Here is a 15,737-nt window from a genome sequence, read left to right on the forward strand (position 1 = left end):
CACTCTCATTCTGTCTCACTCTCATTCTGTCTCACTCACTCATTCTGTCTCACTCTCATTCTGTCTCACTCTCATTCTGTCTCACTCACTCACTCACTCATTCCCACTCTCACACTCATGGAGTGCCGTCACTGCGGTTGAGTATGCGCTCGGACTGCCATAACAACAAGCAGGGCTCTGGCATTGACCTTGAGCTGTAGGTTAGAGGCCAGGTGGTGTGACTGATCTCCCCCTTCCCTACAAGGTCCTACAGTCTATGGTCAAAGTATGACTGGACCATAGTGCAGTAGAAAACCACACGTTCGATAGAAAGGCCTCATGATGTCATGAGGTTCATGAGTCTCAGGGGACATGTAGGTGAAAGTTTGAATGTGGGGGTTGGCAGCTTCCTTTCTGTGTTAAAAATGACATATACTTTCATTTCCTCTTTCTCTTCACACTGATGTTCAGGGGACATGTAGGTGAAAGTTTGAATGTGGGGGTTGGCAGCTTCCTTTCTGTGTTAAAAATGACATATACTTTCATTTCCTCTTTCTCTTCACACTGATGTTAGCTAAAACCACAAGCTGGAGGGTGGGGGATAGTGGGTACGTGTGTGTGTGTCACAGGACACATGCAATCATGAGCACGCGCACACAGCCCAAAATTGTGTTAAGTAGTTGCAAAATGAGAGAGGGGGAGGTCATTTCCTTCTCATAACCAATACAAAAGGAACCTGAGGAGGACTGAACTAACCCACTGCCGGGTTGAACGCACGCTGAAAGCGGTATATCATCGACTGTCATCGAGACAGAGTTGCGAGAAGAGAAACATCAGAATCGATCTGCTTGGATATCTGGACAATGAAGATCCTATTCATCTTAATCCTTTGCCTGATTGAAGGTAATTCTCTATTCCTCTATTCATATCCTCTATTAGTAATCCTCTAGTCCCCCTTCCTCTCTTGTGCTCTTACTGTTGTGTAGGCCACGGCCAACATCCTGTCCACATACAGCTCAGTGTTTCTGTGCCATCAGCTGTTTGAACGGGCTTGGACAAATGTGTCCCACAGTAGCTAACTTCAGTAATGTTGAGTATGAACTTAGGGTTAGGGTAATGTTGAGCAATGTTGACTATGAACTTAGGGTTAGAGTTAGTAATGTTGAGTAATGTTGACTATGAACTTAGGGTTAGAGTTAGTAATGTTGAGTAATATTGACAATGAACATATGGTTAGAGATAGTAATGTTGAGTAATGTTTAGTATGAACCTATGTTATATTTAGGCAATAAGGTACTCGAGGCAGTACTGTATCGTCAATAATGTACTGTTCAAGGGTATTGTTAGGCCCGACGCGTAGCGGAGCAGTACATTATTGACAATACAGTACTGCCTCGAGTACCTTATTGCTTTCATAATACGGTTACCAGCGACATTATAAATAGTAAGTAAATAGTAAGCTGCCTTTCAGCACAAAATAGCAAACGTTGTGTATCACATTTCAGTAGCCTAGAGAAAATAGTCCCTGTATGTGTGGCTGTTGCTATGCAACAGACAAACAGCTTTGGGAACATCACGTTTGTTAGCCTAGCACCAATAGTGTGTTGATGATTAGCTAGGAGATCGACATTAATTTGTGCGTCGTCTGAAAACATCCCAGGTCTCCTTGCTAGATCTCGCACCATCTCATTCATTCACATTGCTCATTTTATAAAAGTTGCCATTAAAATAACAAAAATGACAATGGGACACTTTCAATGAAATCATATTTAATTTAAACATTAGGCCTAAACACTGGGCATAACAACGTAACCTCAATAGCCTATGCTGTTTAAACGGTCGCGCAAAATCTACCGTTTTTGTGTGCGCACTGATATGGAACGCTCAGGTGAATGTAAACAGGTGTACAGTACATTATGGCTCAATAAAGTACACCCCGTGACTCACTCTCAACCAATCAGAATGCTTGATTTCATCTACCCGTATTATAAACCAGTTCAATGTTCAATCAATCGATGTTCTTTATTGCCATGTCAACTTGCAGTGGATAGGAATTTGCCTTGAAAGAGACAGACAACCATAACCTACAACTGTGGCTTGTAAGAGACAGTTAAACATTCAACACTCAAACGTGCAATATTTAATTGCACAAGTTGCGCACACTTACTGCTTAATTGTGTTCATGACGAAATTGAGAGAAAAATGAACCCATGTATTTTGCCTTCCATTGCCAGGTGGGGTCGTGGCATTTAACCTGAAAGGGTATGCAGGGGGATCCATCCTAATCAACTGTAACTCCACATTTGACAAATCTACTAAGTCTTTCTGCAAGGATGCAAAAAACTTGGGCTGTGTTGACTTTTTTATGAGCAATGTGTCAGAACATTGGCAAGGAAAAGGACGAATCTCTCTGTATGACAACAACTCAAAAGGCTTCTTTAAGGTGGCCATGCGAAACTTAACAGTGAGTGATACTGGCAAATACTGGTGTAAAGTCAATGGAAGGCGGATTGAGGGAACTGCAGTACATCTGAATGTGTTAGAAGGTGTGTAAATGCATTGATGTTTTATATTGTCTGATGTTCTTTTTATCGTGTGTTTTATTGCTGTCATCTTGCTGTATTACGTAATCTAATTTGTGTTTGTGCTGCGTTGTCTTATTGTTCTTTTTATCGTGTGTTTTATTGCTGCCGTCTTGCTGTTTTACGTAATCTAATTTGTGTTTGTGCTGCAATGTTGTTCTTTCACATGGTCTGATTGTTGTTGTTTTATGTTGTGTTGCTGTTTTATTGTTTCTTTGTGACAGAAGATAAAGTGTTGAAGTTGATGTATGCCTAGTGGGCGACTCATGGTCTAGTGAGTCTAACCCTGATCTGGCTTTGATTTAAGCCAAAGTCACCTGTTGCAGTTGAAGTAACCAATCGCCAGTGACCTACCAGTTGATTCCATTTGATGCATAGGTGAAATTGAGATCAATTGTATTTATTTACACAAAAAATTACATTTGGGGATTTTGTTTTATTGACAGATAAAAGAGAATCCAGGATTGAGCTTGGATCTGTGGGACAAGACATATCCATTAAGTGCCCGTATGACATAAAGTACACAAATGAGCTGAAATACCTGTGTAAAAATGAAGGTGTTGCATGCAAGGACAGAATGCTAATATGGATAAAGGACAAATGGGTCAATAGTCCCTACAAGGACAAAAAAAGATTCTCTCTCTACGACAACACCACTGGAGGAGTCTTCATAGTCTCCATCACAAATCTCACAAAAGAGGATGCTGGGATATACTGGTGTGGTGTCCATGTCTCATTTCAGAAGAACTCTCCCCTCTCAGTGGACAAAATCACTGAAGTCATACTGAACGTCAAGAATGGTAATGGTTCTATTTTGCTGCGTCTTTGATTACTTGATTGACCGAGGTCATAAAGGTTCATAACTGATGCTGAATTAATTAACAATAAGATATTTTGCCAAAATATTAAGACCTTATACTGATTTTACAGCAGACCAATCAGGAAATCCCCCACCTGGTAAGTTCGGTATGTCTTTGTGTGTGTGTGTGTGTGTGTGTGTGTGTGTGTGTGTGTGTGTGTGTGTGTGTGTGTGTGTCTGTGTGTGTGTGTGTGTATGTGTGAGTGTGTGTGAGTGCGTATGTCTTTGTGTGTGTGTGTGTGTATGTGTGTGTGTGTGTGTGTGTGTGTTTGCATCTTAATACATTTCTGGTATGTTTCTGATGTTTATCTTCACTCAGGCCACCTCCCTCTTATCCCACTGGCACTTGTCCTGTCTCTGGCTGTGGGGGTCCTGGTGTTAGGGATGGCACTTTTCTTTTGTAGGCGATTTGGAAAGAAAATCACAAAAGGTGGGTGTACGCTCACTGCCCCTGCCTCTGCCTCTCTGTTATATTTTAAGAACCTTTAACCCTCCTATTATGTTTGGGGTCAATTTGACCTCCATTCAATGTTTAATGTCTCTAAATAAATGATTGACATAATTTGTTTTGGTTCATGTTTAATGACTTTTCCTAAATGAATGGGGACAACTGGGTAAACACAAAATGAACATCATGATATGTTTTCAATGTTCTGTACACATGCTGTACGCATAGGTGTTGTTTGGGGTCAATTTGACCCCAGGCTGTGAACATCTCTTAGAGGTGAGAGGTCATAACCACACTTTTTGCTTTCTTTCGTGGTTTTTTTCTTTCATTGTTTTTACTCAACAGACGTATTAGTCTACTTTTACGCTTCGCACATACCTCAGTCCAAAATATCCCGTATGGACTGAAGTCTGTAAAATTTATGTATGTCTATTTTTTATAAAGTATATACGATAACATTGTGTAAACACACCTGATTATGGCCTTTTTCAAATACAGTTACTTAGAAAAAACATGTTTTATATATGACCTACCTTTTATGTTGAAGGGCATTATGCCATTTTAGTATGAATGTGTGTGGAAGTTCTTCTCCACAGATTTATCATGCAAGTATTGCACATGGCAAGTGTGATTCCTGTATGTTATTTACAGACATTTTCCATAAGGGATAAGTATAGCCTATAGTATATACTGTAGCATAGCAAGGATGAAACACGTTGATTGAGTTAAATGAGGGTTTTATTTGTCAGCAAGTTTCATGATTAGGCTCCACTGGTAACTTAACTACGTTCTGATTGTCTGACAGCTCCTACCTCACCAGATATACCGATTTACACAAACACAGCAGAAAACACACAGGTGAGTGAGTGAAAATGCTTTGTGGTAACCACACACCTTGTGCTAAGCATTAGCCATTGTGCTAAGCATTAGCCATTGCCATCTGAATGCAATTCCATTAATCATAGTGCTGTGTGAATTTAATTGGAATTATTTCTCATATTCAAATACTAAATGCTGTACATGTTGTTCCTATAGTCAGCTGTACTTTCTGAATGCTGGTAGCTGCTGCAAGACAGTACAAATTTGAATTCTGACTTCTCTTATCAGGGGACTGGAGATTATGTGAATGCTGGTGTACAAGAGCCTCAAGCCAACACCCCAACAGGCCCTATGAGGAGTAACAGACCATACTCTGACCCCGATTACCAGAACTCCAACATGTCAGACACCACAACCTATCAGACCCTGATTGCAAGCACCCGCCAGAATGACTCAATCTACCACACTCTCCACCCCAGAACTAACCAGCAGTAATCAGTGTACCAGCATCTGAACCCCAGCACAAACCAAGGTGATTCAGTTCATATGCCGATAATCCTTGTGAATCCTAACTAAACACAGCAGATGTCTGTTCAGGACCAACATGGAAACCATATATTAGCAAAGAAGGTTATTGATCGCTCATGATATTAATTTAGATTTAATTGAGTCATGATTTTGTCTTGTTGAATCCTGAACTGTATGTCTTTTGCTGAGCTATTTCTACTTAATATCTCAGTTTGTTTTATCTCGTTGGTACATCATATAGTGCCACACACTGTTAATAAATCTCAGAAATTTTGCTTTAAACACACAGATGCTTTTATAGTCAGTATATAGGTAGACTTTAATGATGAATGTCTTTTTGAAATTAGAACATTTTTTCCATCATTCACATAACCTTTTCTCTCTATCTTTTGTTTATTGTGTGGTATATGTTACTCTGTGTACATCTTGCTTTTTTATTTCTTAAACAAAAATGATGTGCTAGTTTTAAATAAAGACATTTCCCAGTATAACCCAAAATGTGTGCTTCTGTATTTTAACATCATATACAAAGACTTGGGGCATATTGGTAAAACAAAATGACCTTCCACTTGGTGCCGCTTGTCATGACATGTACCTCTGTGTAATGAATATAAGAACCAAAACTGCTTCAAATAAATGTTTTATTCAATGTTTAAAACAAACGAGTGATTGTAAGATGTCTTTAGCCACCAATGTGTATTGTGTATCAAAACATTATTGACATTATTTGACCGCAGAGCTTGATCTTGATCAGAGATCTTCTGCCCTCTTTACCCAACTCACTCTCATTCTGTCTCACTCTCATTCTGTCTCACTCTCATTCTGTCTCACTCTCATTCTGTCTCACTCACTCATTCTGTCTCACTCACATTCTGTCTCACTCACTCACTCATTCCCACTCTCACACTCATGGAGTGCCGTCACTGCGGTTGAGTATGCACTCTGACTGCCATAACAACAAGCCTGGCTCTTTGTCATTGACCTCAAGCTGTAGGTTGGAGGCCTGGTGGTGTGACTGATCTCCCCCTTCCCTACAAGGTCCTATAGTCTATGGTACATAAGTGTGTGTGTGTGTGTTTGTGTTTGTGTTTGTGTGTGTGTGTATATGTCTTTGTGTGTGTGTGTGTGTATGTGTGTGTGTGTGTGTGTGTGTGTGTGTGTGTGTGTGTATGCATGTGTGTGTTTGTGTGTCTGTTTGTGTGTGTGTGTGTGTGTGTGCATGTTTGTGTGTTTGTGTTTTAGTGTGTGTGTCTCTGTGTGTGTCTGTGTGTGTGTGTGTGTGTGTGTTGTGTGTGTGTGTGTGTGTGTGTCTGTGTGTGTGTGTGTGTGTGTGTGTGTGCGTGTGCGTGTGCGTGTGCGTGTGCGTGTGTGTGTGTGTGTGTTCATGTGTGTGGGTCATATCATTTTTTTTTTATCAAACTTTTGGTTTTCTACTGCACCATAGACTAAAGGCCCTTATAGGGAATAGAGCAGCCCCACCACCCGGCCTCGAACCTACAAGTCTGCGGGGTACCTCACCCACAGCTTGTGTGTTTGTGTGTGTGTGTGTCCATATATGTGTGTGTCCATATATATGTGTGTCTGTGTCGAACCTACAGGTCTGCGGGGTACCTCACCCACAGCTTGTGTGTTTGTGTGTGTGTCTTTGTTTTTTTTTTAGGCAAAGTCATATTTTCATGAAAAAGTGTGTAGCCTACAAGCCCTTAGCCTACATGAATAAATATATGCATTTGGATTGGTAGCCTAACAGTCTGTTTACCTTTCAAATAGCCTACGTTCTACATATCACGGTTTCATCCATCCATTCATCCATCCACATACATTTTTCTATTTGGATATGACGATGAACAAAATGATCTTCACTCACAATGTGTCATTCAAGTCTTTTATTAAAGTTGCAAAACACAAATACCTTTTTCCCCACTTCATTGACTTATATCATACAACATAAAATACAACATTAGCAACACAGAAAAATGCTATGAGGACCATTGGCTCTAAATGCCTCACAACACACAGTAACCATAGCATGAGAGCCATGATTATAAATAGATTATGATTATATTCCATGAATTATTAGCATGACAGTACATATGCTTTACGCTATTTTAAAAACTGTCCCAATATATACAAGTTAAAAGCAGTAAGGTATATCTAAGTACTTGGAGAAGGGCAGCTCACAGTCTCATAATCACAAGCAGTATCATCTTTATTGAGTGTGACAGAATCAATGTTTGAGGACGGATTCTTCCGGAACGTGACAGAGGCATAGCTAGGGTGATCTGCAGGTGACTGCCCAGTTGAGTACGTAGAATCACCGCCGTGGCTTATGGGAAATTGCACAGTTGAGTAGGTTGGGTTGGTGCAGGGGTTTGTGGGTAGTTGAGCCTCAGCATAAACAGTTTCAGATGCTGAGATGCAGGTGTCCTTAACCTCTTCATAAACACCGTTTGCAAGAGCGCTCTAATAAAGGGAGAAAATGAATGAGATGATTTGGTAATAAACAAGAGAACCTTTGTATTGAAATGACTTCAAACAGGCATGCATCTCGTATTTTCCCAGGCTATTATAACTGCACCATGTATAAAACGCGTGACAATATTTTATGTAGTTTTATAACATAAATTGATTCAACCCATATATTAGCGGTTTATTCAATGTTATTGTGTCACGTAAAACTAAATGCCATGTAGTTGTGGTGCGAGCACTACTAGCCATTTATAAGTTGTATGGAGTAGCTACGGGCATTCAAACCAAAGACACTGCACCCCTCCCCACACACACAAGTACATCTGTCATGGAGAAGCTTTAGATAGGACCCAAATGCATGACACATAGACACATTTTAAATGAAAACAAGGAAGTCTTTACTTACAACATGGATTACAAACAGGAATAGGATACGTGCAGCGAAACAGCGTGAACACAAACTCCTAACCTTGAACACTGACATACAAAGAACTGAGGAATCACAAGGGTTTAATTACACAGGAGTAATTGAGAAAGCAAGACACACGTGGACAGGGAACAACAAGACACACCAGGGGACAACGTGGGGACACCATGGGGACAACGGACACAGGGAACACAGGAATTGAACAAAGAAGCATATGGCCGACCAAGGAAGCAAACACCAGGAACAGAAACACAAGACAAAACAAAGTGAACGCATGAACCAGGATCAGGAGCCAGGGTTGTGACAACCTCTTTGCCTCTCACAGTGAAAACCATTTGTTGAGCAGTTTATTTATCGGTACGTTACTGTTATGTTGTCGTGTTGGAATGGGATTTAAATGGGTAGAGTCAAATCGTCAATTTATCTCCTGCCGGCCTAGTTCCATAAATAATAATCTTTTGATGGAAATCGCAACCATTGATAAAGTGTTCAAGCAGGGCTAGGAGGAAGGGGGACTTTTCCCCCTTCATTCACTACATTGGCATCAGAATAAACATTGATATCAGAGTAAGCCCTTAGTTCGCTGATGTCCCATTATTTCTCTCAGGATTGTTTAATGTCAATGTGAAGCCATTTAACATAATCCGCAAGTGGATGTGATCATTTTGAAGTTTGCCCTTTATTGGTGAGCAGTTTCTGAGAAATTAATAGTTTCTTCAGGCTATGCAGCAAATTATGTTTCCTGGTTTATATAGTTGTCTAGTTGCTATGCTATCTAGCTTGCTAGCTAAGGGAACTTTTAAATAACTTTAAACGGTTTAAATGCAGAGTTCTATTTGCATTCAATGATAGCTAGTTATATAGCTGATGTTACTCTCTCCTCAATTTAACTCATATAAATGTTATAGTATAAGGTAGAAACCCTCTGGGTGGCTATGCAGCTTCATATTAGGAGTTCATATTGACACACGCTAGCAACTGCCAACTGTTTGCACCCAGTAGTGCTGTTAACCCTCTGGGGACTGAGGCCTGTTAGACTTTGTTAGGTAGTCTGACATGCCTTGATATTTTTGTATATTTCCTCTAACCAAAAACATTGATGCACAAGTGGCATATATGTAGAAGATTAAAGGTTTCTGGGGGTGTTCATTTTATGACTAGGACAAAAACCTGGGAGCTTTAAAGGCATGCAAAACACTGGTTACTTTATTTACTTAAAAATGTGACCCATGTTGTTTTTACCTGATACATTACTAGCATTAATACGTGAAAGAGGGAGAGAGGGAGAGAGAGTGACTTATTCAACCTGTACTGTCCGTGTTACTAACTACCAGGGGAAAGAAATGCATATCCTCGTATAGGCCGCACCCGAGTATTAACCGCAGGGCTGCAGAAATGTTATGAAATGAATGCACCAATAATCAATTGGTTTGATCAATCAACACCACGGTAGTTTGGAAATTATGGTACGGCAATATAGGAATATACATAATATCTTGCAACATATCAAACTGATAAGTGACAACAGTGTCTTGACATGAACAGGTTAACTACATATGACTACACATAAGTATATTATGAATGTTGAATAATATTTGAGGTGATAGACAGTTATGAACAGTTACATGCCGCTATGAAGGTCTTTGGTATGTTTTTGTCAGGTATTAGTGTATCTTAAACCCTTATGAATGTATTTACTATGCATGACAGATATCTGTGTTCAGACAAGAGTAATTTCAGACCGATAGTTTTACTTACCACTCTGTTGTTGCTTTGAGCAGTGTCCTTATGGTATGGCGATGACTCTGATCACACACACATACACACACATATGTTATTGTAGAGCAACAATGTAACTATGTTATTATGAATTATTATTATGAATTATTGCCATTCATTTCATATAAAGTAGCAAACTGTAGTGTTATGTCTCATACAGCTCGTTGTGAGGTTCAGCTGTTAGTGGTATTGAGCTGTTAGCAGCTGTTAGAAGTATTGACCTGCAGTTCACTTTTTGTACAGCAGGGGCAGCATCAGCTGCATTAGAAACCTCACTAACTCACTCAGTGAACCTACGAGGACTGAACCCTCACCCACTGTACCACAGCAGTGCTATAAATAATATATAAATAATATATTATAACTAATATATAATAATATATAAATAGCAAGACTACTTGCGTTACAGTAAAACAAGACTGGGCTAAAAGAGTGCAGAGTTCGACGTTCACTAACATGTAAATAACTAAGCTTTCAAACATGTTTTGACCTAATCTAACGGCGTCGAGAGAGTTAGAAGCAGGCTGCCTTGTGATGTCAAAGATGTCCCTTATGCTACTGAGAAATAAGGAGAAGACCACTACGGGAGGGGGGGGGGGGGAGTGGAAGGGAGAGCAAAGAAAAGGAGAGGGATGTTTGCCCACCTCTGCTCTCCCTGTGTCTGAAACAAATGAAGGAAGTGATCCCAAACTAACTCACTAACCCCACTAACCCTCACTAATTCACTATCAATTCACCCTTTGTACAGCAGGGGGAGCATCAGCTGCAGTAGAACCCTCACTAACTCACTAACTCACTAACACTTACTATAAATAGCAAGACTATTGTCTATGCAAACAAGTTCCAGTAACAGAGAAGCTCGACACAGGAAGTTAACCAGTGTGGTGTGTGCTGTTGATAAAGAATGCTCTCTACATCATCTAAATAAATCCATTAATAGAGAACAGAAAGCTACAGGCCAGATGTATGGTGTATTATGGTTTCGCTTGTGAAGTGAGGCGCATTTCCCTTCCTGCGTTCCAAGAACACAGCAAGATATATAGAGACAGGAAGAGATAGAGGGTGAGCACAAGAGATGATGGGGGGGGGGGGGGGGGCAGAGGAAAAGAGAGAAGGGATGTTTTCTTACCATCACCCCTCCTTTTCCTGCACCTGATGCAAATTAAGAAAGCGGTTCCAAACATCACCATGAACACGGTCAGGGATACAAAGAGGGCCACAGTAGAACCTGAAGAACACACCGTACAATGAACACAAAGGGCACCGCAAGGAGAACCACAGAGAACACATCCTAGTCAGAGTGTGCCACATGGGAAGATTAAAGAACTCCTCACAAATAGCAGAGATAACTACATGGGAACCTGAGAGAACACACTAGAACTAGGGTGAGTTCTACAACCAATGCCTTTAGCAATCCTACCATATTAAAGAACAAAGCCTTACCATGTATTCATATAACTCTGAATCTCTCTCTCTCTCCATCTCTTTCTCTCTCCATTTCTATCTCTCTCTGTCCATCTCTCTCTCTCTCTCTCGATTTCTCTCTCTCTCTCTCTCCACATATCTCTCCCCATCTCTCTTTCTCTCTCCATATATCTCTCTCAATTTCTCTCTCTCTCCATCTCGGTATCTCTCCATCTCTCTCTCTCTCCATCTCGGTATCTCTCCATCTCTCTCGCTCTCCATTTATCTCCTTCTCCATCTCTGAATCTCTCCATCTCTCTCTCTCTCTCTCTCAATTTCTCTCTCTCTCCATCTCTCTCTCTCTCCTTCTCTTACCATGAGTTTGAGGTGTGGGTGCAGAGGAGTCTGTGCCATATACAGTTACGTCTGTAGAGAATGGTCTAAATGACAGTGCAGATGTTGTTGTTGTTGTTGTTGTTGTTGTTTTTGATGATGTTGTCCTAGATGAGCTGGTTGAAGTTGGAGAAGCTGAAATTATAGAAGAATGTTTTTAAACTACAGGGTAAACTTTGATTTCAGTTGGAACCTAATTTTAGTCTCGCTTCTAGTATTGATAGTATGCCAACACATTTCTGTGATGCCGTTGACTTGGATAAACACATCTGTACACAAAATGTAACTGCAATTGTGATTCAGTGTGAACTATGCCTAACCCATTCCCTGAGTCTCAGTACTTAAACCTAAGTCAAACACAAGCGTTTTTTGACCCATTAACACAAATGAAAGTTGAGACTCCATAGCCCAGTCAGTGAAGATGTAACGCTGAAAAAAGAAAAAAAACGATTTTGTTATTACCTTTAACACTAAGGGAGACGTTGGTGATGAAAGCCTTGTAACCTCCTGATTCCCAGTTGACCTCCACTCCACACCAGTAATGGCCACCGTGATGTTTGGTGACATTTCTAAAGGACACCACTAATATACGGCGCTCTCTGTTGTCATGCAGGGAGTACAAACCAGGGTCTGTCTTTGCCCTGCTGTCTTGGCTTGTAAAGGTGTATCTGCATCCAATGGCATCAGCTTCCCTGCAGAAGAACTTGGGTCTCTCTCTGTGCCGATTGGGATACTTGCAGGTGATGTTAAGGTGTTGTCCAACAACAGCATTTACATGCATGGGTTGCTCACAGCAGGGATCTGATATTAACAATCAACAACAATAATGACCAACATCAAGCTGTTATTCATTTAAAAAGAACAACACAAGTGCAAATTATTGCTATTATCAGAGTGATCTGAGGGGTTATGTCTACAGCTAAATGTTAGACATAACTCATGGTATGCTAAATATATCACATGACATGTTCATATAGTCAGCAGTCGGTGTTTTCACCTCACCTTCCTCCACATGCAGATATGCTTCAGTGTGCTCGTCAACAGCTACTTGAATATGGCCTGCAAAAGGTATGTCCACTGCACATTGATATTTCCCAGCATCCTTTTCGGTCAGCCCTCTGATCTTCACGAGAGCGAACTTTCCAGAGGTGTTGTAAAATAGAGAGAAGCGGTCCGATGTTCTCCACTGGTCGTTGACATGCGTTTCTATTATGCCTTCACATCCAGGGCCCTGAGAGTTTTCCTTGCAGAAGTATTTCTTGTTGTCAGCGTATTTAAGTGAGAAGCTACACTTCATCATGACAGCACCTCCTACGCATCCTGTCACTTGGGTTGTGGGTGATCCACCTAATTGTATTTTAAACAAAAAAGACAATCATTAACTGTAACAGTGGTGTTTTTGAGAGAAGCCTATCCGGCTGAGTTTCAAAATGCTAGCCATGCAAGCTAACACATGCTCAATAGTGTCCGCTTGTCCTAGTACCACAATGGCATCAAAAAAGAAATGCATGCAAAACAGGAATCAATCAGAGGGAACTAAAAGGTGTGTGCTCAGAATGGCAACCAAATGCTTACACTGAACACTGCAAGCCAGCATCTAGACACAAAAATGCACTCACCTTCTCTCACCTTCAGATCGACTTCATTGTATTCATCAAGAGACAAATCTATATCCACTGCACACCAGTACTTCCCTTCATCAGTCTTTGTTAGTTTATTCATGATCACCTTAAAGTATCCACTGTCCTTATCGTCATACAGAGAGAATCGCCCCTCACTCCATTCGGTTTGTATTAGAGTATTACAGGGGAAACTCTTTGAAAACTCATTTTCTTTGCAAAAATACTTTGGATGTTTTGTGTATTCTTGGTCATATTTACACTTGATGATAATGGAATCTCCAGCATATCCTTCCACAGTAACAGCCCAGCACCCACCTGCCAATAAGCAAGCATTAGACTGGCTTTCAAATACCGTAGCTTCGACAAGTTTACATGATATAATACAATAAGTAATGACCAGGGCCTAAAATTGGTAGCACATCTTGGAAGATGGCTAATAAACTGCTAACGTTATGTACAAGGTGGTCAAAACTAACGTTCCACAGCTGTTTACTTCACGGGCTAGAAGTAATTTTATACTTCCTCAAAACCTTTAGTTGTTGAGTGGAAACCAGAATAACGATCACATTCACACGATCATACACAATAATATCTTTAGTACGGTGTAAGTCAATAGGTATGGTCTGTGTAAATTGTGTTACCTTTAGCCAGGCAGAGGATTAAAAGGAGCAGGTTTGTGTCTGTCTTCATCGTCGGGTGTGTGTTTGTTAACTGTAAGGGCTTCCGTTTGAGTTTTTCTCTCCCTCCCCCTCTGATGGTTCTCTCACACTAACCATCGGAGGACCAGCTGTTTGTTTTATTCAGCACAAAAAGTGACAGTTCCTCTTTTTGTGTTCCATCAAGAGATAGAGTATTAGCATTTGGCATTAATTAGCATTAGCATTTGGCATTAATTAGCATTAGCATTTGGCATTAATTAGCATTAGCATTTGCTTGGGTTACTTTCTATCCCTGTCTGTTTAGATGGGAGGATGATGATGATTTAGCCTTCTTCATATTAACAGAAAGCCCCCAGATCCCACCTGCCTAGTATATGAAATTAGTTAATTAGTATAGCATACTAATAGCAACACATTATGTTGGTCAATTCCTTAAGATTAATGGTAATTTCTTTAAAATGAATGGTTCTTTTCCTCGGAATGTCTGGTACGTTTATTTCACCCATCCATCTCTGATGGTTATCTTGCTCTCATGCTACCCATTTGTGGTTTAGCTGTTTCCTGTTTCCACTGCAGCTTAAAGAAGTCACGGTTGTTCTTTCTCAGTTCAAGAGATATGGAGAGGCAGAGAGTCAGAAAGAGAGAGAGCGAAAGAGAGAGAGAGAGAGAGGGAGAGAGAGAGAGAGTCAGAAAGAGAGACAGAGAGAGAGAGAGAGAGTGAGAGGGAGAGGGAGGGAGAGAGAAGGAGAAGGAGGGGCAGAGAAAGAGAAAGAGGGGGAGAGAGAGAGAGAAAGAGAGAGAGAGAGAGAGAGAGAGAGAGAGAGAGTGAGAGAGAGAGAGAGAGAGAGAGACTCTTACTGTCCACCACAGGAAGTACGTTTGTGGCTGCAGAGCTCGCCTTGGTTATGGGCTACGCTTAGTGTGGCTTCTCAAGATGTGTGCATGGTTTGAAAGGTTTATGTTGATAGAGAGAGAGAGAGAGAGAGAGAGAGAGAGAGAGAGAGGAAGAGAGAGAGAGAGGGAAAGAGACAGAAAGAGAGAGAGGGAGTGAGAGAGAGAGACTCTTACTGTCCACCACAGGAAGTAAGTTTGTGGCTGCAGAGCTCGCCCTGGCTATGGGGGAAGTCTTCATCAGCACAGTCAGAAAGAGAGAGAGAGAGAGAGAGAGAGAGAGAGAGAGAGAGAGAGAGAGGGAGGGAGAGAGAGGGAGATAAAGAGAGAGAGGGAGAGGGAGAGGGAGAGAGAGAGAGAGGCAGAAAGTCAGAAAGAGAGAGAGAGAGAGAGAGAGAGCGGGAGGGGAAGGGAGAGAGAGGGAGATAAAGAGAGAGAGAGAGAGAGAGAGAGGGAGAGGGAGAGGGAGAGGGAGAGAGAGAGGCAGAAAGTCAGAAAGAGAGAGAGAGAGAGAGAGAGAGAGAGAGAGAGAGGGAGGGAGAGAGAGGGAAAGAGACAGAAAGAAAGAGAGGGAGAGGGAGAGGGAGAGAGAGAGAGGCAGAAAGTCAGAAAGAGAGAGAGAGAGAGAGAGAGAGAGAGAGAGAGGCAGAAAGTCAGAAAGAGAGAGAGAGAGAGAGAGAGAGAGAGGGAGGGAGAGAGAGAGAGAGATATCTAGCAGATTCCACCCTTTCAGGAGAAATGGAGGAGTGGCAAGATGGCGAGACAAAGGAATGCGTTCCACAGCAGTTCGCCCTACGCACAGGTGTACAATATCAGAGTAGTAGGCCTATGTGTCGTGTCATTTTCACAAGGAGAGTTTCCAAAAGTGTGCATCTGTA

At 41.2% G+C, this 15,737-nt stretch overlaps 2 protein-coding genes across 3 annotated transcripts; one reads left to right on the forward strand and one right to left on the reverse strand.

Annotated features, from left to right (window-relative positions):
• Nucleotides 1-641: 641 nt before the first annotated feature.
• LOC116219152 (CMRF35-like molecule 8) lies at nucleotides 642-5,542 on the forward strand. The gene is made up of 6 exons (XM_031562155.2): nucleotides 642-882; nucleotides 2,214-3,361; nucleotides 3,492-3,518; nucleotides 3,740-3,850; nucleotides 4,674-4,726; nucleotides 4,976-5,542. The coding sequence occupies exons 2-6, from the start codon at nucleotides 3,139-3,141 to the stop codon at nucleotides 5,180-5,182; spliced, it is 621 nt and encodes a 206-aa protein (XP_031418015.1). The 5' UTR covers nucleotides 642-882; nucleotides 2,214-3,138; the 3' UTR covers nucleotides 5,183-5,542.
• A 2,084-nt stretch (nucleotides 5,543-7,626) lies between these two features.
• Nucleotides 7,627-14,064, reverse strand: LOC116219115 (polymeric immunoglobulin receptor-like). 2 transcript variants are annotated; one of them, XM_042703461.1, is made up of 7 exons: nucleotides 13,951-14,064; nucleotides 13,307-13,624; nucleotides 12,690-13,034; nucleotides 11,670-12,488; nucleotides 11,020-11,118; nucleotides 9,870-9,916; nucleotides 7,627-7,678 (listed from the first exon to the last, which is right to left on the reverse strand). In XM_042703461.1, the coding sequence occupies exons 1-4, from the start codon at nucleotides 13,997-13,999 to the stop codon at nucleotides 12,100-12,102; spliced, it is 1,101 nt and encodes a 366-aa protein (XP_042559395.1). In that variant the 5' UTR covers nucleotides 14,000-14,064; the 3' UTR covers nucleotides 7,627-7,678; nucleotides 9,870-9,916; nucleotides 11,020-11,118; nucleotides 11,670-12,099. The 2 variants fall into 2 exon arrangements, with proteins under 2 accessions (XP_042559395.1, XP_042559396.1); XM_042703462.1 differs by lacking the exons at nucleotides 7,627-7,678; nucleotides 9,870-9,916 and adding an exon at nucleotides 10,810-10,902.
• Between the last annotated feature and the right edge of the window lie 1,673 nt (nucleotides 14,065-15,737).

The sequence above is a fragment of the Clupea harengus genome, chromosome 24, assembly GCF_900700415.2.
Source record: "Clupea harengus chromosome 24, Ch_v2.0.2, whole genome shotgun sequence".
Taxonomy (NCBI): domain Eukaryota; kingdom Metazoa; phylum Chordata; class Actinopteri; order Clupeiformes; family Clupeidae; genus Clupea; species Clupea harengus.

Excerpts from the sequence above, each read along its gene's own strand:
- LOC116219152 (XM_031562155.2), top strand. The coding sequence starts at position 3,139 with ATGCTAATATGGATAAAGGACAAATGGGTCAATAGTCCCTACAAGGAC. Across the intron at positions 3,362-3,491 it reads CATACTGAACGTCAAGAATG|CAGACCAATCAGGAAATCCC; the intron begins GTAATGGTTCTA and ends CTGATTTTACAG. Across the intron at positions 3,519-3,739 it reads ATCAGGAAATCCCCCACCTG|GCCACCTCCCTCTTATCCCA; the intron begins GTAAGTTCGGTA and ends ATCTTCACTCAG.
- LOC116219115 (XM_042703461.1), bottom strand. The coding sequence starts at position 13,999 with ATGAAGACAGACACAAACCTGCTCCTTTTAATCCTCTGCCTGGCTAAA. Across the intron at positions 13,035-13,306 it reads CGATCTGAAGGTGAGAGAAG|GTGGATCACCCACAACCCAA; the intron begins GTGAGTGCATTT and ends AAATACAATTAG. Across the intron at positions 12,489-12,689 it reads ATATCTGCATGTGGAGGAAG|ATCCCTGCTGTGAGCAACCC; the intron begins GTGAGGTGAAAA and ends TGTTAATATCAG.